Here is a 27,652-nt window from a genome sequence, read left to right as displayed (position 1 = left end):
CATGGCTCATGACCCCACTCCGTTTGCCCGCCACCCCAGCAGAAGAGCTGTACAACAGCAGCCATCAGGCGACCAGGAACATTGTGGAGCACACTATTGGTGTGCTCAAACAGCGTTTCCGCTGTCTAGACCATTCGGGGGGAGCCCTGCAGTACTCGCCGGAGCAAGTGGGTCGCATCATCATCGTCTGCTGCATGCACCACAAATTGGCCATTCGACAAACTCAGCCAATGCCAGCCGACCCTCAAGGTCCAGCAGAGCAGGCGGACGAGTAGGAGGAGGAGGAGGAGGAAGAGCAGGCAGACGAGGAGGAGGAGGAGCAGCATGCGGATGAGGAGGAGGAGGAGGAGGAGGAGGAGGAAGATGGGAGGGCTCCTGAAACCGGAAGGGCCGTCCATCAGAGGCTCATAAGGACTCGGTTCTAGGCCACTCTGACGGAATGATGGGTGTCATTCGTCCTGTGCACTTTGGATCGTACAAAGCCTATGAAGGCCACCATGAGTGTAAATAGTTACGAGTACCATTGTAAATAAAAAAAATTCTTTATTGTCCAAAAAGTGCTTCCTTCCAGCATAACAACATCATGTCAACAGAAACCATAACTAACAAAATAACAGTTAACTCTCTGGCAAAGCCGCAAAATGAAATAAACCATCACAATCACAACAGGTGAGGGGGTCCTTGAATTTGGAGAACTAAATCTCTCAGCAACTCCCTCTACTGCTGGCTCCTTGATGGAGACCGACTTCTCTTTCGCGGTCGGCCCCTTCCCTCCCTGCTGCTCCTACGTAATTGAACCCCAGTGGCGGCGTCAAGGCTGGGGGATGCCTGCTGACTGTCTGGAAGCACAGAAGCCCCTGAGTGATGGCCTGGACGACCTCTGGGCTTGGAGGGTGCGGAGGCTGGCTGCTTGATCTGGGCATGGCTGGAAGCAGTGTGCACTGCAGATGGTGGCAGCTGTACTGCAGACGTTCCAGCGGTGGCATGAGCAATGGTCACCTGCCGAGAGAGGACACCTGCACCATGGTCGGACGACACACTGGCTCTCTGAGGGGACCGGTTCGGCTCATCCGCCACAATCAACTGCTCCACTGATTCCTGGCCTCGTGTGGTACTGGAAGGGCCCATGATGATCCTAACTGATGCAGATAGGGTGGCAGCAGTGAGAGTTCGCGTTGCCTCAATCTGGGTGTGGACGAGGCCAGCAAGTGACTGCGTGGCAGCAGTGAGGACCTGTGTGGCAGGTGCCAGTGCTTCGGAGAAGCCCTGGACAGTTCTTTCCATTGCCTCGGACAAGGCCGGAGCTGTCCGTTCCACTGCCTCGGACAAGCCCTGGACAGACTTTTCCAGGGATTGTCCGAAGCTCTGAACAGTCCTTTCCATAGCGGCCTCGAAGCCCTGGACAGTCCTCTCCATTGCTGCCCCGAGGCCCTGGACAATCCTGTTGCCTCACAGCGCCAGGGACCCGGGTTCGAATCCGGCCTCGGGTGACTGTCTGTGTGGAGTTTGCACATTCTCCCCGTGTTTGCGTGGGTTTCCTCCGGGTGCTCCGGTTTCCTCCCACAGTCCAAAGATGTGCGGGTTAGGTTGATTGGCTATGATAAATTGACCCTTGGTGTTAGGGGGATTAAATACGTGGGGTTGCGGGGATGGGGTGGGATATGTATTGGTGTGGGGGTTACGGGGATCGGGTGGGATATGTGTCGGTGCAGGCTCGATGGGCCGAAATGGCCTCTATCTGCACTGTGGGGTTTCTGTGATTCTGATTGCTGCCCCGAAGCCCTGGACAGTACTCTCCATTGCTGCCCCAAAGTCCAGCACACTCATTGCCAGTGTTTCTATCGACTGAGGCATCCTCCCCACTGCAGCCATAAGCTCAGTGTGCCTGAGCCGGGCCTGGGTGCTCTTTTCAGCCAGGCTCCGCACCTCCTCTGCACTCTGTGCAGCTGTCATTGTTCCCTGCCTTGCCCTCCGGGGAGCCGGTGGACGAACTTGCCTACCCCCCTCGCGTTGCTGTAGGCCGCTTGTTCTGGCAACTGGCTCCTCATCAGAGCCCCCCTCCCCTCCAGGAAACTACTATCCCCAGTCTGCAGATGTGAAGGCTCCCCTGAGGCTGGAACGGATGGTCTGGCTTCCTCCTGATCCTCGCCTCTGGAGGCACTGGCACTGGCAGCTTCAGGGCCCGGATCCCGAGCTGGTGATGCAGCATCTGAAAGCAGGGAGGTGGAAGAGTGGCTTTAGCAAAAGGACAGGTTGGCAGCAAGGCATGCCAGATTACGGCAAGGCTATGACATGGCTCCACCGTGAGAAAGCATGCTGGCGGGGGGTACAAGTGGAAGGAGACAGCTGTAAAAGATGAGAACATTACCATCGCTGTCGACAATGGGGTCGGCAGCTGCAGTGGTCACAGGACCACTCAGACATCCTCCAAGAATCTGGTGCACTCTCTCCTCGAGATCCGTGAGAGTGACCACTTGTGGAGGTCCTCCATCGGTTCGAAGCTGGTCTTTGCGAATCTTTGCCAGCTTGGACTGCAGGGGAAAGAAAGGGAAGTTATGTTACATGATGCCCTGAGTGATCATCTCATGCCCCCATGATGCAAGAGCCCTTACATGATGCACTGAGTGATCATCTTATGCCCCCCATGGTGGAAGAGTCCTTACATGATGCCCTGAGACAAATGTGCATGTGTGTGCCCAGAAAGGGCCATGGGTGCTTGCTGACACATGGCCATTGGGGCATCGCACACCCTGTAGCCATAAAGTCAGGTGCAGATGGAGGGATTCAGAAGTTTGAATAAACACCACTCACCCTCACGACCCGAGTGAGGTCGTTGAATTTCTTCCTGCATTGTACAGGGCTCCTGGTCACCATGCTGCTGGAGTTGACCCTCTGTGAAACATCCCTCCAAGCTCGGCGGTATTCCTATTGATTCGGCCTCCTGCCATTATCTGGGTACAGAACATCTCGACGGTGCTCCACTGCGGCCACCAATTGCTCCAGAGCCTCATTGCTGAAGCGCTCTGCTCTCTGTCTCACCTTCTCCATTTGGTCCAAGTTTTTTGCGCCAGAGAAGGGCCTGCGCCGCTTCGGAGGCCTACAAGGCGCTGAGTGTGGAAGCTGAGGCTGACTGACCCACCCCTTTAAGAGCCAGCCGGCGCCTGGAAGTCTTGTGGTTATCGGTAATTGAGAGCACCTGCGCTGCGCCCGTCCAAGCCGATATTGGGTTGCGCCGGAAGTTTTGCGCCTTAGGAGTCCCGTGCAACATCTGAAGTCGCGCCTCAATCACCTTTGGGGGCGATGCAACCCAATATCGCGCCAGGCGGCGATAAGTTGCGTCTGGCTATAAACTTTGCGCAGTGCCAGTTCTAATTCCTCAAGTGGGGCTATACCCAATTTCTAGGCCTATGTACCCCGACACCTCTGGGAGTTTATTTGTGTCCTCCTTTGTGAAGGCAGAACCAACGTATGTATTTAATTGGTCTGCCATGACTTTGTTCCCCATTATAAATTCCCCTGATTCTGACTGCAAGGGGCCTACGCTTGACTTTACCAATCTTTTTCTCTTCACATATCTTTATAAGCTTTTACTGTCAGTTTTTATGTTCCCAGCAAGCTTACCCTCATGCTTTATTTTCCCCCTCTTAATTAATCCCTTTGTCCTCCTTTGCTGAATCCTAAACTGCTCCCAATCCTCAGGTTTGCTGCTTTTTCTGGCCAATTTATATGTACTCTCCTTGGATCTTTTGCTAACCCTAATTTCCCTTGTTAGCCACGGTTGAGTCATCTTTTTATTTTTATTTTTATGCCAAATAGTGATGAACAAATTCTGTAGCTCATCCAATGATCTTTAAATTTTGCCATTGCATATTCACCGTCACTCTTTAAGTAACATTCCCCAATCCATCCTAGCCAACTCACCCCTCATACCATCATAGTTTCCTTTATTTAAGTTCAATACCCACGTCTTTGAAACAACTACTTCACTCTCCATCTTAATGAAGAACTCTATCATATTATGATCGCTCCTCCCCAAGTGGCCTCGCACAACAAGATTGCTAATTAATCTTTCTCATTGCATAATACCCAGGCTAAGATGGCCTGATCTCTAGTTGGTTCCTCAACATATTGGTCCAGGAAACCATCCCGTATACACTCTAGGAATTCCTCTTCCACAGTATTGTTACTAATTTGGTTAGACCAATCTATATGTAAATTAAAGTCACCCATGATAACTGCTGTGCCCTTATTGCATGCATCTCTAATTTCCCATTTAATGCCATCCCCAACCTCAGCATTACTGTTTGGGGGTCTGTATACAACTCCCACTAATGTTTTCTGCCCCTTGGTATTTCTCAGCTGTACCCATACAGATTCCACATCATCAGAGCTAATATCCTCCTTACTATTGTGTTAATCTCCTCTTTAACCAGCAATGCTACCCCACCGCCTTTTCCTTTTTGCCTGTCCTTCCTGAATATTGAATACCCCTGGATGTTGAATTCCCAGCCTTTGTCACCCTGGAGCCATGTCGCTGTAATCCCAATTATATCATATCCGTTTACATCTATTTGCGCAGCTAATTCATCCACCTCATTATGAATGCTCCTTGCATTAAGACACAAAGCCTTCAGGCTTGCTTTTTAACACTCTTAGACCTTTTAGGACTATTGCTCACTGCAGCAATGTTTGAATTACACCCTTGATTTCTCTGACTTCCACTTTTGCTTTTCTCCTTCCTGTCTTTTGCTTCTATCCTTGCTTCCCTTTCCTCTGTCTCCCTGCACAGGTTCCCAACCCCCTGACATTTTAAATTAAACCTTCCCCAACAGCACTAGCAACACTCCCACTATGACATTGGTCCCGGTCCTGCCCAGGTGCAAACCATCCAGTTTGTACTGGTCCCACCTCCCCCAGAACCGGTTCCAATGTCCCAGGAATTTGAATCCCTCCCCCTTGCACCATTCTTCTAGCCACGTATTCATCTGAAATATCCTTCTATTTCTACTCTGACTAGCACGTGGCACTGGTAGTAATCCTGAGATTACTACCATTGAGGTCCTATTTTTTAATTTACCTCCTAACTCCCTAGATTCAGCGTTTATGACCTCATCCCGCTTTTACCTATATCATTGGTACCTATATGCACCACAATAATTGGTTGTTCATGCTCCCCCTCCAGAATGCCCTGCAGCCACTCCGAGACATCCTTGAACCTTGCACCAGGGAAGCAACATACCATCTTGGAGTCTTGTTTGCAGCCACAGAAATGCCTATCTATTCCCCTTACAGTAGAATCACCTATCACTATAGCTCTCCTGCTCTTATTCCTCTTGCCCCGTGCAGCAGAACCACCCATGGTGCCAGGAAGTTGTTTGCTGCTACCTTCCCCCGATAAGCCATCCTCCCCAACAATATCCAAAGCGGTATAGCTGTTTGAGAGGGGGATGGCCGCAGTGGACCCCTGCACTGCCTGCCTGCCCCTGCTACTCTGCCTGGTGGTCACCCATTCCCTTCCTGCCTGTGCAGCCTTTAACTGCGGTGTGACCAACTGATTAAAGGTGATATCCACGACGTCCTCAGCATCGCGAAAGCTCCAGTATGTATTCATTTGCAGCTCCAGCACCGCAATGCCGTCTGCCAGTAGTTGCAGCTGGATACACTTCCCACACACATGGTCGTTAGGGACACAGGAAGTGTCCCTAATTTCCCACATTGTGCAGGAGGTGCATGCCATGGGACCGAGCTTTGCTGCCATGATTACCCTTTAATTAATTTAAATTAAATCAATACCGCCAATTATACTACAATTAAATGATATAATCAGGGGCCCTTGTTTCCTAGCACTCCCACTACACAACAGAGACCTTAGAAACTATGACCACAAAATTAAGACCTTCTAAACATTATAAACTAGGAACCTTAACTGTCAAACTATAGAGTAGTATAAATTCCCACCTGGCCATACTCACCCAATCAGCTGCTTCCTCCTGCCCGCATCACGTTTTGAATCGTGACGTGACTCTGGAATGCCACCGCCGGTCTGTGAGATTAGTAAGCCTTTGTAAAAAACCCGTGAATGTGAGTTTAAGTACCTACTGTACCAGCGCTCTCTGCTACTCCCGACAATGGCCTCTGTAAAAAAGCCCGCGAAAGTGAGTTTAAGTACTTACTGTACCGCCGCTCTCTGCTACTCCCGACAATGGCCTCTGTAAAAAAGCCCGCGAAAGTGAGTTTAAATTCTCACTGAACCTCCACTCGCACCACTGCCGACACTGGCCTCTGTAAAAAAGCCCGCGAAAGTGAGTTTAAATACTCACTGAGTCCCCGCTCTCACCGCTCCCAGCAATGGCCTGTGAAAATAAGCCCGCGAAAGTGAGTTTAAATTCTCACTGTACTTCTGCTCACACCGCTGCCAACAATGGCCTGTGCAAAAAGCCTGTGAAAGTGAGTTTAAATACTCACTGTACCGCCGCTCTCACCGCTCCAACAATGGCCTTCGTTAAAAAGCCCGTGAAAATGAGTTTAAGTACTCACTGTACCACCGCTCTCTGCTCCTCCCGACAATGGCCTGTGTAAAAAAGCCCGCGAAAGTGAGTTAAAGTACTCACTGTACTGCCGCCCTCTGCTACTCCCGACAATGGCCTCTGTAAAAAAGCCCGCGAAAGTGAGTTTAAATACTCACAGAACCTCCGCTCACACCGCTCCCGACACTGGCCTCTGTAAAAAAGCCCGCAAAATTGAGTTTAAATACTCACTGAACCTCCGCTCTCACCGCTCCCGACAATGGCCTCTGTAATAAAGCCCGCGAAAGTGAGTTTAAATACTCACTGAGTCTCCGCTCTCACCGCTCCCGAAAATGGCCTGTGAAAATAAACCCGCGAAAGTGAGTTTAAATACTCACTGAACCACCGCTCTCACCGCTCCCGACAATGGTCTGTGAAAAAACCCTCGAAAATGAGTTTAAATACTCACTGAACCTCCGCTCTCACCGCTCCCAACAATGGCCTTTGTAAAAAAGCCCACGAAAGTGAGTTTAAATTCTCACTGAGTCTCCGCTCTCACTGCTCCCGACACTGGCCTGTGAAAAAAAGCCCGCGAAAGTGTGTTTAAATACTCACTGAGTCTCCGCTCTCACTGCTCCCGATAATGGCCACACAAACACATGTTTTCACACACACTCTCACACACACTCACAAACACACACTCACGCACAATCTTTCATACTCTCTCACACACATACTCTCACACAATTTCACTCATACTCTTTCACAAAAATCTCTCACACTCTCTCGCATACTCTCACACACACTCTCACTCTCTCTCAAATATATGCTCTCACACTCTCTCACACGCACACTCTCACACTCACTGTCACACTCACTCTCTCACAATCTCTCACACACGCGCATACACTCTCTCACACACACTCTCTCACATACTGTCACATATACACTCTCACACAGTCTCACACACTGTCTCACAAACACACTCACACACTCACTCATACTTGCCCTCTCTCTCACACACTCTCTTACAATTTCTCACAATCTCTCACACACACCCTCTCACATACTCTCTCACACACACACTCTCATACCCTTTCACACACACTCTCACACATATTCTCACACACAAACACACACACTCACACTCTTTCTCACATACTCTCTCACACATATGCTCACATGCACACTCACACTCTCACACACACGCTCACACACACTCTCTCATAAACACACTGACACACACTCTCTCACAAGCACACTCAACATACACTCTCTCACATGCACACTCTACACACATTCTCTCACACGCACTCTCTCAAACACACACCCTCACCCACTCTCTCACACACACACACTCTCACACACTCTCTCACACACACACACACTCTCACACATTCTCACTCTCACACACACTCACTCTCACACACACTCTTTCACACACTCTTTCCAGTAGGGGTTACTGGACAGTGATGAGTAAAATGGATCCCGACTGATGTTTCATTTTCTGACATATTGCTGCTGAGCCTGATTGTAGAAACCAAACCACCTTCCCAATGAAGGTCAACTCACCAAAGATGATAAGCCAGGACATTGATACTAAGGGCATTTATTGTCAGTGTCTGTACAACGTGACTCCTGTATCTGTATGAAGCAGAAAATAACGTTGTAGGAATTAACGAATTCCTGCGAATAACGGAGATCGACACAAGAGAACAATCAAACAGGTCTTTACTCAACGGAGATGCCATGAGGACTGCCTGGGCAGTCCCGTGGTTTGCAACGTGCCGTCATCACGTTTGCCCGCGTTTTCCCGCGCTCATAAAGGGGCCACGCCCCATACATGCAAACTCTATATACAAAACACAGTAATGCCTAACACAATGGTACAGGTTTAGGCTGGTGTTAGAACATCGTTAAAGAGAATTATATACAGTTAGACAGAGTCATTCAGTGGTTCTGCCACATGCGCCCCCCAGGATTCGCTTTAACGGACAAAGTCAAACGGTGAGGGGGAACGACTCCTGTACTCTCGAGGCAGAGGCTGCTGGGCGGCTGGTGGTCTGGCGGGCGGTCGCACTTGGTCTGCCATAACGACGACGGGTGGCCGACCCCATCTCGGCGGTTGTGCTGTCTCGGCGGGGCGGTCGAGGTCCAAATGTGCTGGCTTTAAGCGGTCGACCGAAATGTGGTCCGGTTTACCACCGACATCTACCATGAAGGTTTTGTCCCCTGCTTCCAACTCACGGAAGGGACCGGTATATGGGGCATTGAGCGGATCCCTATGTGCGTCGTGGTGAATAAAAACGTCTTCAGCCTTGTGAAGCTCCGTGGGAACGTGTGACCTCTGCGGCCCGTGGTGCAAGGTGGGCACCGGTGCAAAACATCTGGCCGCCTCTTGGTGACTAGCAAGCTGGGCAGACGCGGACCATTGCTCCGTCGATGTTGGTAGGAATTCCCCTGGGACCCGCAGCAGCTGACCATACACAAACTCCGCTGATGAAGAGTGAAGGTCTTCTTTGGGGGCTGTGCGAATGCCCAACAGGACCCACGGTAGCTTGTCTGCCCATCCAGCGTCCTGGACGCTGGCTCGCAGGGCGACTTTCATTGAGGCCAGAGGCCATTCGCCTGTAGGTGTTAGGCTGTTGTGCGGTGTACTTTGACACCGAGTCCTTGGGCCACTGCATTCCAGAGTTCGGAGGAAAACTGCAGTCCCCTGTCTGACGAAATATCGGCGGGCACTCCGAAATGGGCGATCCAGGAGGAAATGAATGCCCTGGCCACGTCTGCCGAAGTAGTGGATGACAGGGGGACCGCCTCTGGCCATCTGGTGGTGCGGTCAACCATGGTCAGGATGTGTGAAAAACCATGGGAAGGTGGGAGTGGTCCTACCAGGTCCACATTGACGTGGTCAAAATGCCGCTCCGGAACTGTGAAGGCGGCCAACGGAGTTTTGATGTGGCACTGTACCTTGGCCTTTTGGCAAACCATGCAGGTGTTGGCCCAGTCATGGAGATCTTTATGCATGCCCTGCCATAAGAATTTCGCTGACATCAGTTTCTGAAAGGCCTTCATTCCAGGGTGTGACAACGCATGTATGGCGTCGAACACTTTGCGGCGCCAGATGACCGGCACGACAGGGCGAGGATCCTGTACAGAGATGTCACACAACAGCGTGGTACCTGCCGAATGGAACTTGACGTGGGCAAACTGGAGGCCAGTGATGGCCGTTTGGTAAGCTTGGACTTCCGGGTCTGAGGCTTGGTCCGCTGCCATGAGGGCGTAGTCGATGCCCAAATGAACCGTATTGACGATCGCACGGGAGAGGCAGTCTGCCACCAGGTTGTCCTTAACGGCCATGTGCCGTATATCCGTGGTGAATTCGGATATGTAGGTCAGTTGATGCTGCTGTCGGGTTGACCACGGTTCGGCAGTCTTGGACATTGCAAAGGTCAGCGGCTTATGGTCCACAAAAGCGTTGAAAGGACGTCCATCCAGGAGCAACCGAAAATGGCGGATGGCCAGAAAAAGGGCGAGCAACTCCCGGTCGAACGTGCTGTACGATCTCTCGTTCTGCCATAGTTGACGGCTGAAGAATGCCAATGGATGCCACATCCCGTTCATCCACTGCTGTTGCACGGCACCGACTGCATAGTCCGACGCGTCGGCGGTGAGGGCGATGGTGGCTCCTGGCAGCGGGTGCGCCAGCATAGTCACGTTGGCTAAGGTACTTTTGGTGTCAGCGAACGCTCGGGCCATGTCATCTGTACAGTCTACTGGGTTCTTGCCAGTCTTGCCCTTGAGGGCCTCGTCCAGGGGCTGCATGAGTAGTGCTGCCTTAGGCACGAAATGGTGGTAAAAGTTTGCCATGCCTAGGAATTCCAGCAGGGCCTCTATGTTTTGCGGGCGTGGAAAGGATGTAATTGTGGTGTATGTGCCTTTAAGAGCAATTGTGGTGTATGTGCCTTTAAGAGCCCCAGGTGTGCGTAATGCCGGTAATTGCCACTTGGGCTATATAAGCCTGTGTATTGTGTATATCCTTTAGAACACCCCCCAGACTTGCTTAGTAAATACCTATGAACCAACTCCTGTCTTCAGTGTCTTTATCTACACACGGACACTACAGTGGCAACGAAGTGGAAACGGACTTACCTGCAATTCGGCAGCACCTCAAGGACATCGATTCCGAAGGCCACAGGACTTCGGCACCCATGAAATGACACGGGGTTTCAAGAGATGTTATCGCTGCGGCAGATCCAACCATGACCAGAGGGATTGCTGGTTCAAAGAAAAAGCATGCAGGCGATGCGGAAAGATGGGACACATTCCACGTGTATGCCGATCTGAAAATAAAAAATCCACTAACTGGAAGAGAATCAATAAGGAAAAGCACAGAAAGGTACAAATGATGACGGACAGTAGCTCCAAAGACCAGAAGAGCGATAGCGACTCCGGGAACAAGAGACTAAGCTCTCTCAAATTACATAATGTAATTGCCAATGAAGATTACCAGACCATTTGGGTTACCCTCATAATAGCAGGGTCCCCAGTTAAAATGGAGCTAGATACAGGATCAGCTCTAACCGTAATAAATCGACGAGATTACGAGAGGCTATTTTCGCATATATCTCTAAAAGACACATCCATTATCTTAAAAACATATACGGGGCAGAAAGTATACCCCAAAGGAAAAATAAAGGTGCCTGTGGTATACAACGGCAAAGAAATACAAAAGTTGTATTTATACATTCTACAAGATGGTGGTCCACCGTTGTTGGGACGTGAATGGATAAGGAAGATACGTTTAGACTGGCACTCCATTCAGGCACTGACGGTGACCAGTAAGGAAAAAAACCATGATGACATCATACCTGAACGATTAAAAGACATCTTGGCCAACGCCAAAGAAGTGTTTCAAGAAAAACTAGGAACCTTGAAAGGCATCACCGCTTCGATAAAAGTGGAAGATGCAGCAATTCCAAAAATTTTTAAGGCAAGACCGGTGCCATACGCAATATGTCTGGCAGTCGAGGCAGAGCTGGAGAATTTGGAAAAGGCAGGCGTATTATCCAAAATAGATTGGAGCGAATGGGCAACACCCATCGTTCCAGTCATGAAAAAAGCATTGAAAAATAACTCTGAGGAACAGAGAAAAATTCGCATCTGTGGGGACTTTAAGGTGACTGTAAACCCGGTCCTTCACATGGTACAGTATCCTCTTCCGAGGATAGAAGATATTTTCGCCTCACTATCCGGAGGAAAACGTTTCACAAAAATTGACTTGGCACAGGCATATCTACAGATGGAGGTTGAGGAGACCTCTAAAAAGTATCTCACAATAAACACACACAAAGGCCTGTACCAGTACAATCGACTGGTTTTTGGAGTAGCATCAGCTCCAGCTATCTGGCAAAGAGCTATGGAGCAAGTCCTGCAAGGGATTCCGGGGACTCAGTGCTACCTAGACGACATCCTTATAACAGGAGAAAATGACAACGAGCACCTTGCCAATTTGGAGCAGGTGCTCACTAGGCTGAAAGAACGGGGCCTACGAGCAAATCGCCCCAAGTGCGAATTTTTCCAAAATCAGACATCATATTGTGGCCACATAATTAATAAGGAAGGGTTACATAAGTCACCTGAAAAAATTGAAGCAGTTATAAAAGCCCCAGCACCTGAAAATGTTTCACAATTAAGGTCATTCCTGGGATTAATAAATTACTATCATAAATTTTTACCGAACTTATCAACTATTCTACACCCTCTTAATGATCTTCTACGCACAGGAGTGATTTGGAAATGGAACGAAGACTGTAAACGTGCCTTCCATAAATGTAAAGATTAATCACATCCGAGAAAGTTTTGGCTCATTACAACCCATCACTACCAATCAGACTGGCGTGCGATGCATCCCCTTACGGCATAGGAGCGGTATTGTCCCATAGATTCCCTGATGGCTCGGAACGGCCGATAGCTTTTGCGTCACGCTCATTGAACTCAGCTGAGCGTAACTATTCCCAGATAGACAGGGAAGCACTCAGCCTGGTATGGGGAGTGAAGAAATTCAACCATTACCTACACGGACAAAAATTTACCTTGCTGACTGACCATCAACCCCTCATCTCCATATTCAACCCTAAGAAAGGTGTCCCCATTATGACGGCACAAAGACTACAGAGGTGGTCCCTTTTTCTAGGGGCACACCAATACAACATTGAATACAAAGGGTCAAAACAGCATGGGAATGCTGATGGTTTATCGCGCCTGCCGTTGCCAACGATAGAAGAGGCACCTACAATAGACCCAGTAGAGATATTCCACTCTACCATAGTGGAATGTCTACCGGTGACAAATTCTGCCATTGAAAGGGAGACAAGAAATGACCCTACTCTCTCACGGGTCTATGATTTAACAATGAAGGGATGGCCAGCACATGGCGAACCACTGTTGCCAGCATTCTCGCAAAGAAGAGAACAGCTGTCAGTGTGCCGAGGAACCTTGATGTGTGGATCCAGAGTGGTGATTCCACCCAAACTCCAGGATAAAGTGCTAAAGGAGCTTCACGAAGGGCATCTGGGTGGAGTGAAAATGAAGAACCTAGCTAGGGCGTTTGTATGGTGGCCAGGTATCGATGGAGACATCGAAGACATGACCAAGAGCTGCCTAGGATGCCAGAAGGTCCAAAATGCTCCGCCACAGGCCCCTCTACATCCATGGGAGTGGCCCTCATCTCCCTGGCAAAGGGTGCACATCGACTTTGCTGGTCCATTTATGGACTCAATGTTCTTAATCGCAGTTGATGCACACTCCAAGTGGCCGGAGGTAATAAAGATGTCCTCCACCACCACGGAAAAAACCATCACAGTATTAAGGACCATATTTGCCAGGAATGGGCTGCCGGAACAGATATGTTCTGATAATGGACCACAATTTGTGTCCGAAGAATTCAGAAAGTTCTTAAAGAACAATGGGGTAAAGCACTACACGTCCGCCCCATACCATCCCGCCACCAATGGATTGGCTGAAAGGTTTGTCCAGACCTTTAAGAAGGCCATAAAGGCCATGGGTAATGAAGACATAAAACTTCAGCACAAGGTGGATAACTTCTTATTTGCATATAGGAATGCAACACATATGGTTACAAACCAAACTCCCGCCATGATGTTCTACAATAGAAACCTAAGATGCCGGCTGGATTTGGTCAAGCCCAACATCCGAAGGGACGTGGAGAACTGGCAGTTTCAGGGCATGAATGAAAGGCCAACTAGGGCCTTCCAGATAGGCCAACCGGTTTTGGCCCGGGACTACCGTACCGAGAAATGGCAGCCTGGAACTATCTGCACAAGACTAGGACCACTGATGTATACCGTGGACATCGGAGAAAGCATAATAAGGCGCCATGCTGACCAAATCATCAAGTCATCCGAAAAGGAACAACCTACACCACCACGCTATACATCTAACGATGAAGTAGAGATACCCATATCTACCTCCGATCCGGTGATACTGGAACCTGATGAACCCGACACTGGCCTTCAAGCCGAATCAGCCTTGCCAGAAGAACCTACTACACCACCAGAAACTACTACACCCCCGAGGCGTTATCCGGACCGAGTCAGGAAGCCTCCTGAGAGACTAACTTATAATTAATTAATACAGCAATGTAAATTATTTTGCATATAACATGTAATTAATAATTACTTAAAATATGATGTACTAGTTAGCTAGAAGGGGAGGAATTGTGGTGTATGTGCCTTTAAGAGCAATTGTGGTGTATGTGCCTTTAAGAGCCCCAGGTGTGCGTAATGCCGGTAATTGACACTTGGGCTATATAAGCCTGTGTATTGTGTATATCCTTTAGAACCCCCCCCAGACTTGCTGAGTAAATACCTATGAACCAACTCCTGTCTTCAGTGTCTTTATCTACACATGGACACTACAGTCACCGCCTCTACCTTCGAAGGTAATGGAACCGCTCCCTCTGAGGTGATGCGATGCCCCAGGAAGTCAATTTGGTGCAGGCCAAACTGACAGTTGGCCGAGTTGATAATCAGGCCGTGTTGGCTGAGGCATCAAAAAAGGGTGCGTAGTTGACAGGTATGTTCTTCCTTAGTAGGACTGGCAATTAGAATATCGTCCAGGTAGACGAAGAGGAACTTGAGGTCCCGCAGCACGGAGTCCATCAGGCGTTGGAAAGCCTGGGTGGCGTTCTTTAACCCAAACGGCATCCGTAAAAACTCGAAGAGGCCGAATGGGGTGATGACTGCGGTCTTCTGGACGTCTTGTGGGTGAACTGGGGCCTGATTGTAGCCCCGGATGCGGTCGACTTTTGAGAACACGGTGTTCCCTGCCAAATCGGCAGAGAAATCCTGGATATGGGGGATCGGGTACCGATCAGGAGTGGTGGCATCGTTTAGTCGTCGATAGTCACCTCATGGCTGCCATCCGCTGCCAGGCTTCGGGATGATATGGAGGGGTGAAGACCAGGGACTATTCGGTCGGCGAATAATCCCTAACCGTTCCATGGTTGCGAACTCCGCCTTTGCAACAGCCAGCTTGCCAGGTTCTAGGCGCCGGGCCCGTGCGTAGACCGGGGGGCCGTTGGTGGTGATGTGGTGTTCCACACCATGTTTCCTGGCTGCGGAGGAGAACGTGGGTCTTGTCAGATCGGGGAATTCGCTGAGCAGGCGAGCGAACTCATCAGGAGTCGGGAACGCACAGGAGACGGTGCGTGATGTAGTGTTACTGCGGTAACACGGAAGAGAATTAAAAGTTGCTGCGTTGATCAGCCGCCGGTTCCTAACCTCGACCAGGAGGCTGTTGGCGCACAGGAAATCCGCTCTGAGGAAGGGCTCGGAAACTTTGGCCGTAACAAACACCATTCGCCGTCTACCGAAGGTCCGAATTGTTCTGCCATTGGCCGCTTCAAAGGCGGGGCCGTAATTCCCCGTCTGCACATCGAGGGCGGACGCGTGTAAAATGCTGCACTGCACACCGGTGTCGCACAGAAAACGACGACCGGAGAGAGTATCAGTGATGAAGAGCAGTTTTCCCGCATTGCCGATCACCATCGTGGCCGTGGGGTGCCCGTTGGACCCGTTCCTCGGTGGTCGCAGTGTCAGTCGTTGATTTTTTGGGGGAAAACTGCAGGGAGGGCGGCAACGCTTCGCTTTCGCGCCGAACTGCGCGTGGTAGACACACAGTACAGCAGGCTGACGAGCTGGGGCAGTGTCTGTGGGGGATGGGTGCCTCGTGGCGGCGCAGTATTGCCGAGTTACAGCGAAAATTTTGTCAGCCTCCGCAGCGAGTGTTGCGCAGTCTTCAGTTTCAGATCTGGCCAGGGCAGCTTGTACCTGTTCAGGCAGTTGGCTGAGGAATATCTCGCGGAATAGGAAACATTCCCGTTGTGAGCCAAGGAGTGTGAGCATTTGGCTCATCAACTCTGAAGGCTTGGAGTCCCCGAGCCCGGGCATAGCGAGTAAGCGATGTGTGCGCTCCGATTTTGTGAGCCCGAAAACCTGCAGTAACCGCGCTTTGAGGGTTTCATACTTGTGCTCCATTGGGGGGTTTTTGAGGAGGCTGACGATCCGAGAGGCGGTAGAGCTGTCGAGTGCGGAGACCACAGAAAGATACTTGGTCTGATCCGCATCGATGTTCCTCAGGACGAACTGGGCCTCGACCTGAATAAACCACGAGGGCGCTTGCTGCTCCCAGAACTGTGGTAGCTTTAGCGAAACAGCGTTTGCTTCCATGCTGTGTCCTTCTTTTGTGAAAACGTTCACAAAAACAGGGTCACCAATGTAGGAATTAATGAATTCCTGTGAATAACGGAGATTGACACAAGAGAACAACAAACAGTTCTTTACTCAACGGAGATGCCACGAGGACTGCCTGGGCAGTCCTGTGGTTTGCGACGTGACGTCTTCGCATTTGCCCGTGTTTTCCTGCGCTCTTAAAGGGGCCACGTCCCGTACATGCAAACTCTATATACAAAACACAGTAATGCCTAACACAATGTTATAGGTTTAGGCTGGTGTTAGAACATCGTTAAAGAGAATTATATACAGTTAGCCAGAGTCATTCAGTGGTTCTGCCACAATGTCATTAATTATTTCTTTGGCTCAATATTATTTCCTTTGCTCGATTAACATTCGTCATTCTATAGTCCCTTTGTTTCAGAAGCCATTTGTCAAATATGGGATATTGTTGAGGGATGAACAAAAGTGGTTGAGGATCAGAGCAACATGATATTTGTAAACGGCTCGATGTACATTACAACAGACAGGAATGTAATGACAAATAATGATTTCATGTTTGCATTTCAGATAAGCCAATGTGTATTCTATTTTAATCAATTCTCCCTCTGGATGTTATCTTGTAAGTGTATGAGTGAGAGTTAGCCAACTAAACTGCTTCTTATAATATACAAACTTCTTGATGTAGTTAGTTCTGGGGGAAAGGTACTGTTTGTTTTGGCAAGAAACCCAACCCTGGATAAAATCTTGCCTTCACACATAATTACCATATCGGTTTGAGGCTGTGCCTGGGATTGATATTAAGTTCACTTGGAATGTCGGACTCATATTTCCATGATGGAGCTACTCTTTTCCTATTTTTCCTTTTCTTTCACCTGCCAACACATGTGGCAGGACCCTCCTTTCGCTTAGAGTCAGGGTCACTGTTTAGCAGAAATAAGAAATGGTGGCCCAGTCAGTGTTGATCTAGAACATTTAAAAAACTCTGCATAGGATCACAAATATCAGTTTGTTTCTCTCTACTTTTCCTGGCCAACATTTATCCCTCAATCAACACCCAAAAACAGATTATCTGCTCATTGCCGCATTGTTATTTCTGGGAGCTTGCTGTGCGCAAATTGGCTCCTGCTTTTCTTACATTACAGCAGTGACTACCCTTCAAAAACTATTGCATTGGCTGTAAAGCAATTTGGGATATTCTGAGGATGTGAAAGCCGCTATTTAAATGCAAGCCTTTGTTTATATGTGTTTTTTAGATGTTATGTGGATGTTTGTCACATCGGGCAGAGATTGATGCTGATTACCGTAGACTGGTGAGTGGACCAGTTGGCAGAGGATGCGGAGCCAGCACCTTCACTGGCAGACCAGAGCACCAGAGGGGATGGAAGAAGAAAAGTCTTATTGACTCTGCCACTTCTGTGTAAAGATTGCCAGGGTAATTATCTGACATTGCACCCCTGCCAGGGAAGCTTGCCTTACAGGAGCAGGTATCAGAAAGTCTGACATTCATGAAACAGAACTTTCCAGCCAGCTGATGTATTGTTTGCAAAATTCACTCTTATCTATTTATTTTTATCAGGTGAGAGAGGTGAATAATCAGAAGATGAAAACCTAAAAAACTACCGTTTGCTATATTAGCATGCACATGTTTACTGGGTTTATGTAATATTTCTTGATCTAACTGAGCAGTCTGATGAAAATACATTGGGGCTGAAATTGGTCGTTATCAGTAGGCCAATGGGCTCATAGCGAACATAAGAACACAGGAACAGGAGGAGGCCATTCAGCCCCTCGAGCCTGTTCCACCATTCAATGAGATCATGGCTGATCTGTATCTTAACTCCATATACCCGCCTTATTTCCTTATCCATTAATACCCTAACCCAATAAAAATCTGTCAATCTCAGTTTTGAAATTTTCAATTGATCCCCAACCGTAACAGCTTTTTGGGGGAAAGTGATCCAGATTTCCACCACCCTTTGTGTGAAGAAGTGTTTAATGATATCGCCCCTGAATGGCCTAGCTCTATTTTTAAGGTTCTGCCTCCTTGTCATACACTCCACCTCCAGAGGAAATAATTTCTCTCTATCTACCCCATAAAATCAATTTCAGGGTCGAGTTCTGGTGGGACTTTTATGCACTTCTCCAAATCAGTCCCGACCATAACCCAATCTCCTGGGAAAGGTGTCAGCACAGATGCCAGCAGACTCCACTTGCAGGCGGAGAGCAGAGAAGGAGCAGCCAGTAGAGGTCCCAGCAGGGCAGGGCAGGGTAAGGGAAGCTGAGCTGGTGTTTGGCCTTACTGCCAAATTTTCCCTCATTCTCCACCAGATCCCCAACTTGTTGTGTATGTAATATGTATGTTACTTTAAACCTATGGCCAGGGCAGCACTACTTTGTAGGGTGCAGTGATACAGTAGTACCACTCCTGGCCATAGGGGTATAAATAGTACTGTGGGTACTGATCTCCCCTCAGTTCCCACCTGTTGGTATGAAGTAAAGACTTACGTCGAACCTTCTAAGCTGTCTCTTCCTTATTGTATATTAAGTATAGTCGCATACTTTACACTGGCGATGAGTAACGTTCGAACTCACCAGTACAAGGTGCAACAAAGGATCGGTAGCAGTACGGGGAGAGAAGCTTCTTACCAGCCGGCAGAGTCCAGCGTCGACCGAAGGAGGCCACCCAGTTCAGGAGGAGCGGCAGCAACGGAGCGAGAGAGAGAGGTTTCCAGCGGAGGCTGAGGCAGCTGAGAGAAGAGGCTGAACGGGCGTTCCAGATACGGGGCAAAAGTCCACCCAGGGCCAGGTAAACTGCAATCCTTCCCGGGGAACGCGAGCTGCAGGGGCCAGAACGGGCAGGCGATCTGGGGAACAAACGGAGCCACGAGGACTAGCGGGCCACGAGAGGGGAAGGTCATTGTAATAGCGGTGGTGGCAAGGGCCAAAAAATAACGAACCTGGAGAGACGTCGTTGACAGCAGAGGGAGAAAAGGCGGGAAAAGCGCCATCTAGTGGACAAAGGGGAAAAGTTTTTCTCTTCAGCAGTTTAAAATAAAAACAACAGCGCCATCTAGTGGAAAAAGGCGGGAAAACCTCATCAGAAGCTTTAAAAATGGCTAAAGAAGCTCGGTTGTCAGAATTTGTTGCCGACATAGAAGAATGGGACGCATATGTAGAAAGGCATGAACTTTATTGCATAGTAAACAAGGTGAAAGATGACGAAAAGGCAGCACCCTTATTAAATTCTATGGGGGCAAAAACATACGGTCTGCTGAGGAATCTTCTTACTCCAGAAAAGCCAGCAGACAATACGTATGCCCAAATTGTTGATACGTTAAAGGAACATTTAAACCCTAAGCCACCATTTATAGCGGAAAGGTACTGCTTTTACAGACGCGACCAAAGGAATGATGAGTCGCAGGCAGCCTATTTTGCTGAGCTCAGACGGTTGTCCAAACATTGCCAGTTTGGAGCCTTTTTGGCGGAAGCGGTCAGAGACAGATTAGTCTGTGGCATGTTAAATGAGAGTACACGAAAACGGTTGCTAGCCAAGAAACAGCTCAGCCTAGATCAGGCGATGGAAATAGCATCGGTACATGAAGCAGCAGCACAGGGTGCTGCTCAAATACGACAAAATACAACCGGCTATGACACCCATGAGGTGACATTTCACAAAGGTAAATGCTACCGTTGTGGCAAAACCACCCACGACCAAAGTAATTGTTGGTTTCGTGATAAAATATGCCGGCAGTGTGGGAAAAAGGGGCATATAGCGAAAGTTTGTCGGTCGGGTACGAAACCCAATAGTGGGGGCAATCCGAGCAGTACCAAGGCAAGGACAAAAATACATAAGATATCTGACAGTGGCTCAGACGAGTCACAGGAAGGCACAAAAGCAGAGCCTAAAGGTCTGGGATGTCTCAAGTTATATGGTGTAGACAAAACGGAGGACCACAGCACAATGTGGGTTAAAATGAAGGTAGCAGGCGTCGAAGTTAATATGGAGCTGGACACAGGTTCAGCCCTATCAGTAATTAATGAACAAGATTATAACAGGCTGTTCAAACGCATTCCCTTAAAGGATACCGAAATCAAATTAAAAACATATATGGGACAAAAAGTTTACCCGAAGGGAAAAATGCAAGTAACAGTTAAATACAATGGCAGAAAAGTGCCAGGACTTTATTTATACGTCCTACCAAACGGTGGACCACCACTTTTGGGTAGGGAATGGATAAGAAAAATCCATTTTGACTGGAAGTAGATACACGAGATAAAAGTAGAGACCACCAAGGATGATACAACCATTACAAACAGGCTGTCGAAAATATTGGCAAAAACACCAGAGGTGTTCCAACAAGGGCTGGGGAACTTAAAGGACATTAGAGCAAAAATAACTATTGCTCAAGACGCAAACCCCAAGTTTTGTAAGGACAGACCGGTGCCTTACGCCATTCGGCCAGCTGTGGAAGCAGAACTGGATGCCTTAGAGAGTGCAGGTGTCCTTACAAAGATTGAGTGGAGTGAGTGGGCCACGCCCATCGTCCCAGTTATAAAGAAATCTGCAAATAACACGCCGGGGGAACCAAAGAAGGTTCGCATTTGCGGGGATTTTAAGATAACTATTAACCCAGTCCTGCACACGGTACAGTATCTGCTGCCGCGGATAGAGGACATATTCGCATCATTAGCTGGGGGTAGAAACTTTGCGAAGATTGACCTTTGTCAAGCTTATTTACAGATGGAGGTGGAGCAGGACTCGAAAAAGCTCCTAACGATTAACACACACAAGGGATTGTACCAGTACAATCGCCTGGTATTTGGTGTGGCGTCCGCCCCAGCCATATGGCAGAGGACCATGGAACAGGTCCTACAGGGCATTCCAGGAACGCAGTGCTACCTGGATGACATCCTGGTGACAGGACAAACGGATAACGACCACCTCGCTAACCTGGAGCGAGTACTTCTGCGGTTGCAACAATACGGACTCAGGGCGAACAAGCAGGAATGTGAGTTTTTCCAGGAACGTATCTCATACTGTGGTCACATTATAGATAAGGAAGGCCTGCATAAGTCCCCGGAAAAGATCGAGGCAGTAGTGAAGGCCCCACCCCCTGAGAATGTATCTCAGTTACGATCATTCTTAGGCCTTATAAACTATTACCATAAGTTCCTCCCGAACTTATCGTCCATTTTACATCCACTAAATTCATTGCTGCAAAAGGGAGTCTCCTGGAATTGGGACAAAGCGTGTGAGGCTGCTTTTAAAAAGGGTAAACAACTCATTACATCAAAGGAAGTGCTCGCACACTTTGACCCAAAAATGCCAATGAGGTTGGCATGTGACGCCTCCCCGTATGGTATAGGGGCAGTGTTGTCACACAAATTTCCCAATGGGACGGAGAGGCCAATAGCATTTGCCTCAAGGTCGTTAACTACAGCCGAAAGAAACTATGCGCAAATCGACAGGGAGGCCCTCAGTCTGGTGTGGGGTGTAAAAAAATTCCACCACTATCTACATGGGCAACGTTTCACACTACTGACGGATCATCAACCGTTGGTGTCCATATTTAATCCAACAAAAGGGGTGCCCCTGATGACGGCCCAAAGGCTACAGAGATGGTCACTGTTCTTAGGAGCACACCAGTACCTTATCGAATATAAGGGTACCAAACAGCATGGCAATGCGGATGGCCTGTCGCGGCTACCCTTGCCTACCGAGATCGAAGAGATAGTACTGGACCCCGTGGAAATATATCATACGGCGGTTATGGAACACTTGCCCATCACCAGCCAATGTATCGAGCGGGAAACACAGAACGACCCGACACTGGCAAGGGTTTACGAATTGACCGTGAAAGGCTGGCCGGCGCAGGGTGACGCATCATTGCCAACTTTTTCGGCAAGGAAGGACCAGTTGTCCGTATGCCGGGGCACATTGATGTGTGGAGCCAGGGTGGTGGTCCCTCAAAAATTACAACATAAAGTGTTGCGGGACTTACACGAAGGTCATCTGGGGGGTGTCAAAATGAAAAGCCTCGCCAGAGCCTACGTCTGGTGGCCCGTCATTGACAGGGACATCGAGGAAGTAGCAAAAGCATGCCAAGGGTGCCAGATGGCACAGAACGTACCACCCCAAGCCCCACTACATCCGTGGGAGTGGCCCTCAACGCCGTGGCAAAGGATCCACGTGGACTTCGCTGGGCCCTTCATGGATGCGATGTTCCTTATTGTAGTGGACGCCCACTCAAAATGGCCGGAGGTCATAAAGATGTCATCGACAGCCGAAAAGACGGTCGCAGCCTTAAGGACCATTTTTGCCCGAAACGGGGTGCCCGAGCAAGTCTGTTCGGACAATGGGCCACAATTTGTGGCAGAAGAATTTCAAGCATTCCTAAAAAGGAATGGAGTGCGACATTATACGTCCGCACCATATCATTCGGCTACAAATGGGCTGGCAGAGCGATTTGTACAGACTTTTAAACAGGCCATCAAGGCGATGGGGGAGGAAAGGTTGCCACTACAACACAAGGTGGACAATTTCCTATTCGCATACCGTAATGCTGCACATACGGTGACCAACCAGGCCCCCGCCGTCATGTTCTTTAATAGAAGGTTAAGGTCTCGCCTCGAATTGCTCAGACCAAACATCCGGAGAGATGTGGAAAACCGAGTGTTTCGTAGGGCTCCTGACAGACAGACACGGAGCTTCGAGGTGGGGCAGCAAGTGTTGGCCCGTGATTATAGAAATGAAAAGTGGCGGTCTGGTACGATAAAGGCCCGCCAGGGACCTTTGATGTACACAGTGGATACTGGGGATGGCATAATCAGACGACATGCTGATCAACTTGTGGAGTCCAGAAACCCAACTGATTCACTACCTCAAATGTCTCAGCACATTGTTCCAGCGGAATCACGGCCCAGCTCGTCGCTACAGAAGTCTCAGGATTGCGAGGAGTTCATCACTCCAGTGAGCTCCACGGCACAGGATGTGCCATCAGATACCGACGATTCCAACGATGAAGTGGTGACGGAAGTACCGCCGCCTACACCGAGACCGACTGGAGAAATATGTTATCCTAGTCGAGACAGGAGGCCTCCTCAGAGACTGAATCTATAACATGTTTCTTTTTATATATATATATAGGTAGACAACTCTGATGTAAATATGTTATGTATGTTGTGTTACCAAATGTTATTAGCCCTAGTTATGGGGCATCTATTGACTTAATTGCACGGGTACGTTTTAATTAAAAGGGGAGGAATGTTGTGTATGTAATATGTATGTTACTTTAAACCTATGGCCAGGGCAGCACTACTTTGTAGGGCACAGTGATACAGTAGTACCACTCCTGGCCATAGGGGTATAAATAGTACTGTGGGTACTGATCTCCCCTCAGTTCCCGCCTGTTGGTATGAAGTAAAGACTTACGTCGAACCTTCTAAGCTGTCTCTTCCTTATTGTATATTAAGTATAGTCGCATACTTTACACAACTGATTTCAAGTGGGATTGCGAGAGGATTTTTCAAATAAAGCAGTCAGTCTATACCTGAATTCTGTGCTCCAGCTTTTCTTCAAATTATTTTGAAAAACATCTAGATGGTACTGAAGCACCCTGGCAAATTGAATAAGCTCAGACTGCACAATAGGCATTCAGCTAACCAGAGTGGCAGCTCTGGGTAAAATGTCAAAGGCAGGCCCAGGCTTTTGGAAGAGGCAAGTGAAACTTTAATGAAGCATTAAAAGACACACACGACAATCCAAATAATAAATATAATCATGTTATTGCAAAATATTTAATTATTTGAATGTTTAATTTTATTCAAAAGCATCATTTGGACATCAGAAATGTCAATAACTAAGAAAAAAATGTTCCAGTAATATTTTTTGAGAAATCATTTTGAGTGATGTCTGGCATGACAGTGAGTGGTCACAGTTATGTGCTGCTTAACACTGACATTCTGATTAGAGAATGACCTTGATGTATTATAGGGAAATATTGCAGGTAAGTGTGAGTATTCTAATATTACAATTCCCCATAAGAAATGTTTACATAGCAGTATTCAGTGGAGCGTTTGACCTACACACACACACACATATGTATATATGTATATGTGTGTGTATATATGTACACATGTGTATAATAATATATATTATATAAGCATATACACATACACAAAATGTACATGCATGTACAAGTAAATACTGGTTACCCAAATTTATTTGTAACACTTTAATCCCAACTCCAGCTTTCACTTTTGAATGTCCTCACCCTCCTTTAAAGCTCCTTTATCTTCTCCCCCACTGTTGCTGGCCTAGTCAAGTAACCTCTAAACTAAGCCTCTATTCTGAATTGCGAATAACACATCGAGCTTTTGCTCGTGAGATACTAATTGTCAGTCAGCCTTTGATTTCAGGAGAATGTCATACATCACAGGCATTCTAAAGCACAAGTGGATCCCTGCAGGGTCAGCTACAGAATCTTGGGACTGATTGCTATTTGATAATTCGAGCACTAGATTGAAACCGCCTGTGCTCATTGTGCTTAGGACCCATAGCAGCTGTTTGAGGGCAGAGATACAGCTCACCTGTCTTGGGTTGGAGTTGGACCCAGATGCTCAAAAATGATCAGCCACTGAATTGCATCAATTCCTTACTCCAGCATTTATTTTGAAATGGTGTGGTCGCTAGACATTAATTGCTTAAAGGAATCCTCCAATTTAAGGCCCTATAAAGCCTCATCCTTGAATTTGTTCAAGAAATGTTTCCCCTGCAATTTTTATGGATTTATTATTATGATCTAAAAAATGTTCTTGCATTTGGATGTAACAATTTACAAAAAAATGAAGTGATTGACAAGGCATTACTACAAGCTTTGAATTGATTTGTTTCATTTTTAGTTAAAGAAGCAGGTGTCTTTGATCTTGAAGCACAAGATCAAAGGACTTGATCCAGAGACTTGAGCACAAAATCTAGGCTGAGACTCCAGTGCAGTATTGAGGGAGCGTTACATTGTCTTTCAAATAAGACATTTAACTGAGGCAAAATCTGCCTTCTCATGTGGGCGTAAAAGATCCCATGGCACTATTTTGAAGAAGGGCAGGGGAGCACCCCTCCAGAGTCCCTCAACCAGCATCACTAAAACAGTTTATCTGGTCATAGATATGTGAAGAGAAAAAGATTGGTGAAGTCAAGCGTAGATCCCTTGCACTCAGAATCAGGGGAATTTATAGTGGGGAACAAAGAAATGGCAGACCAATTAAATACATACTTTGGTTCTGTCTTCACAAAGGAGGACATAAATATCCTCCCAGAGATGTCTGGGAACATAGGGTCTAATGAGAGGGAGGAACTATATGAAATCAGTATTTGTAGGGAAATGGTGTTAGGGAGATTGACGGGATTGAAGGCCGATAAATCCCCAGGGCCTGATAATCTACATCCTAGGGTACTTACGGAAGTGGCCCTAGAATTAGTAGATACATTGCTGGTCATCTTCCAAAATTCTATAGACTCTGGAACAGTTCCCATGATTTGGAGGGTAGCTAAGGTAACTCCACTATTCAAAAAAGATGGTAGAGAGAAAATGGGGAATTATAGACCGGTAAGTCTGACATTGGTAGTGGGGAAAATGCTAGAGTCCATTATCTATATATATAAACGGATACTTCTTTCTGTCTGTCTATCTGTCTGTCCTTCTGTCTGTCCTTCTGTCTGTCTTTCTGTCTGTCTGTCTGTCGTCGGGTGTGCGTCTGTCTGGCTATGCGCTCGAAAGTTACAGAGCGTACCTACGCGTGCGTTACGTCGAAAGAAAGCTTACCTTTCCGAAACCCTGGTAAGCGTATTTACGTTTCGGCCGGATGAAAATCACGCCCGCGGTAACCGAAAAACCTTCAACATTCCGCTCATTAGCATCTCATTATCCGCTCATTAGCGACAGAGTGACCTCGAGGTTGACCAATCGTACGCCGGGTTGCTGGCGCGTGCGGCCGGGCCCTGCTATGGTCGAGTGACGGGACGATCGACCAATGCTACGCTTTGGTGACATGACGGTCGACCAATCGGTGCGTGTGTGGGCGGGCCTTATCGTTCTGAACCGAGGTGAGTCGCCGCCATCTTGATTCCAAACTTTTCCTTTCTTTTTCCCGCTTTCTGCGTCTTTCAAAAAAACGTTGCTTTTAAAACACAAATTCTTTTTAAAAAAAGTTAATTACTTTCTAAATTTTTATCTAATCTCATTAATTTTCCTACCTTTCCCTGTTTTTCCAGGTAGGCCTCGAAGCCTCGGCCTCTCCTCCGCACCCATGCCCGAGTTAGGCACCTCCCGGCCCCAGTCAACAAGCGGCCCCCGATCGCCGCCATCTTTGTGAAGGCTGGAGGGGCGGGACTCAGCCGAGCGCCGCTACCTTACTAAAGGGTGCGCGCGCAGCAGGAGCAGCTGAGACGCGGCATCTCTCTCTGTTCCCCGCTCGGCTCATGCGGAGGGGGCGGGGCTCTCGGGATTGCGGATCTCGGGCGGGGCTTAGAGAGCGGCAAGGGTTACCCTGGGAACCGGGCCCGCCGGCCGTCTCTCACAGCCGCAATCGGCTTGGAGAGCGAGAAGCGTTACCCCGGCAACCGGGCCCGCCGGCCGTCTCTGAGCCGCAATCGGTGATCTTGAAGCCAGCTCGGGAGGGCGGGGCTCCGGAGAGCGGGAGGCCGGTGCTCGGGAGGGCGGGGGGCGGTGCTTGGGAGGCCAGGGGACGGGGCTCGGGACATCGGTGGGGCGGAGCTCGCGAAATCGCGGGGCGGGAGATCGGGAGGCAGGACATTGGGAGATCGCGGGGCGGGACATCGGGAGATCGCGGGGCGGGACCTCGGGAGATGGGGGCGGGGCTAGGGAGATCGGGGGGCGGGATTCGGGAGATCGGGGGCGGGGCTCGGGGGGCGGGGCTCCGGAGATCCGGGGGGGCGGGGCTCCGGAGATCCGGGGGGGCGGGACTCGGGAGATCGGGGGGGCGGGGCTTGGGAGATCGGGGGCGGGGCTCGGGAGATCGGGGGCGGGGCTCGGGTGATGGGGGGGCGGGGCTCGGGTGATGGGGGGGCGGGGCTCGGGTGATGGGGGGCGGGGCTCGGTAGATCAGGGGTCTCGGGGAATCTCCCCTCCCCCCTCCTCCCCTCCTCCCTCCTCCACTCCTCCCCCCTCCTCCCCTCCACCCCCTCCCCTTCCCTCCCCCTCCTCCCCTTCCCCCTCCCCTTTCCTCCCCTCCCCTTCCCCCCTCCCCTTCCCCCCCTCCCCTCCCCTTCTTCCCCCCCTGCCCTCCCCACCCCCCTCCCCTTCTTCTCCCCTCCCCTTCCCCCCCTCTATCCCCCCCTCTCTTTCCCCCCTCCCCTTCCCCCCTCTTTCC

At 49.0% G+C, this 27,652-nt stretch overlaps 1 protein-coding gene across 1 annotated transcript; it reads right to left on the bottom strand.

Annotated features, from left to right (window-relative positions):
- Nucleotides 1-529: 529 nt before the first annotated feature.
- LOC147116121 (uncharacterized) lies at nucleotides 530-26,988 on the bottom strand. The gene is made up of 3 exons (XM_085989497.1): nucleotides 26,517-26,988; nucleotides 2,369-2,531; nucleotides 530-2,209 (listed from the first exon to the last, which is right to left on the bottom strand). The coding sequence occupies exons 1-3, from the start codon at nucleotides 26,625-26,627 to the stop codon at nucleotides 1,950-1,952; spliced, it is 534 nt and encodes a 177-aa protein (XP_085845623.1). The 5' UTR covers nucleotides 26,628-26,988; the 3' UTR covers nucleotides 530-1,949.
- Nucleotides 26,989-27,652: the final 664 nt, after the last annotated feature.

Source organism: Somniosus microcephalus, chromosome 6 (genome assembly GCF_052327205.1).
Source record: "Somniosus microcephalus isolate GS21.2 chromosome 6, FLI_Smic_1.0, whole genome shotgun sequence".
NCBI classification, from domain to species: Eukaryota; Metazoa; Chordata; class Chondrichthyes; order Squaliformes; family Somniosidae; genus Somniosus; species Somniosus microcephalus.
This window is presented reverse-complemented; position numbering and strand designations above follow the sequence as displayed.

Excerpts from the sequence above, each read along its gene's own strand:
- LOC147116121 (XM_085989497.1), bottom strand. The coding sequence starts at position 26,627 with ATGGCGGCGATCGGGGGCCGCTTGTTGACTGGGGCCGGGAGGTGCCTA. Across the intron at positions 2,532-26,516 it reads ACCTGGAAAAACAGGGAAAG|TCCAAGCTGGCAAAGATTCG; the intron begins GTAGGAAAATTA and ends TTTCCCCTGCAG. Across the intron at positions 2,210-2,368 it reads CCCCATTGTCGACAGCGATG|ATGCTGCATCACCAGCTCGG; the intron begins GTAATGTTCTCA and ends CCCTGCTTTCAG.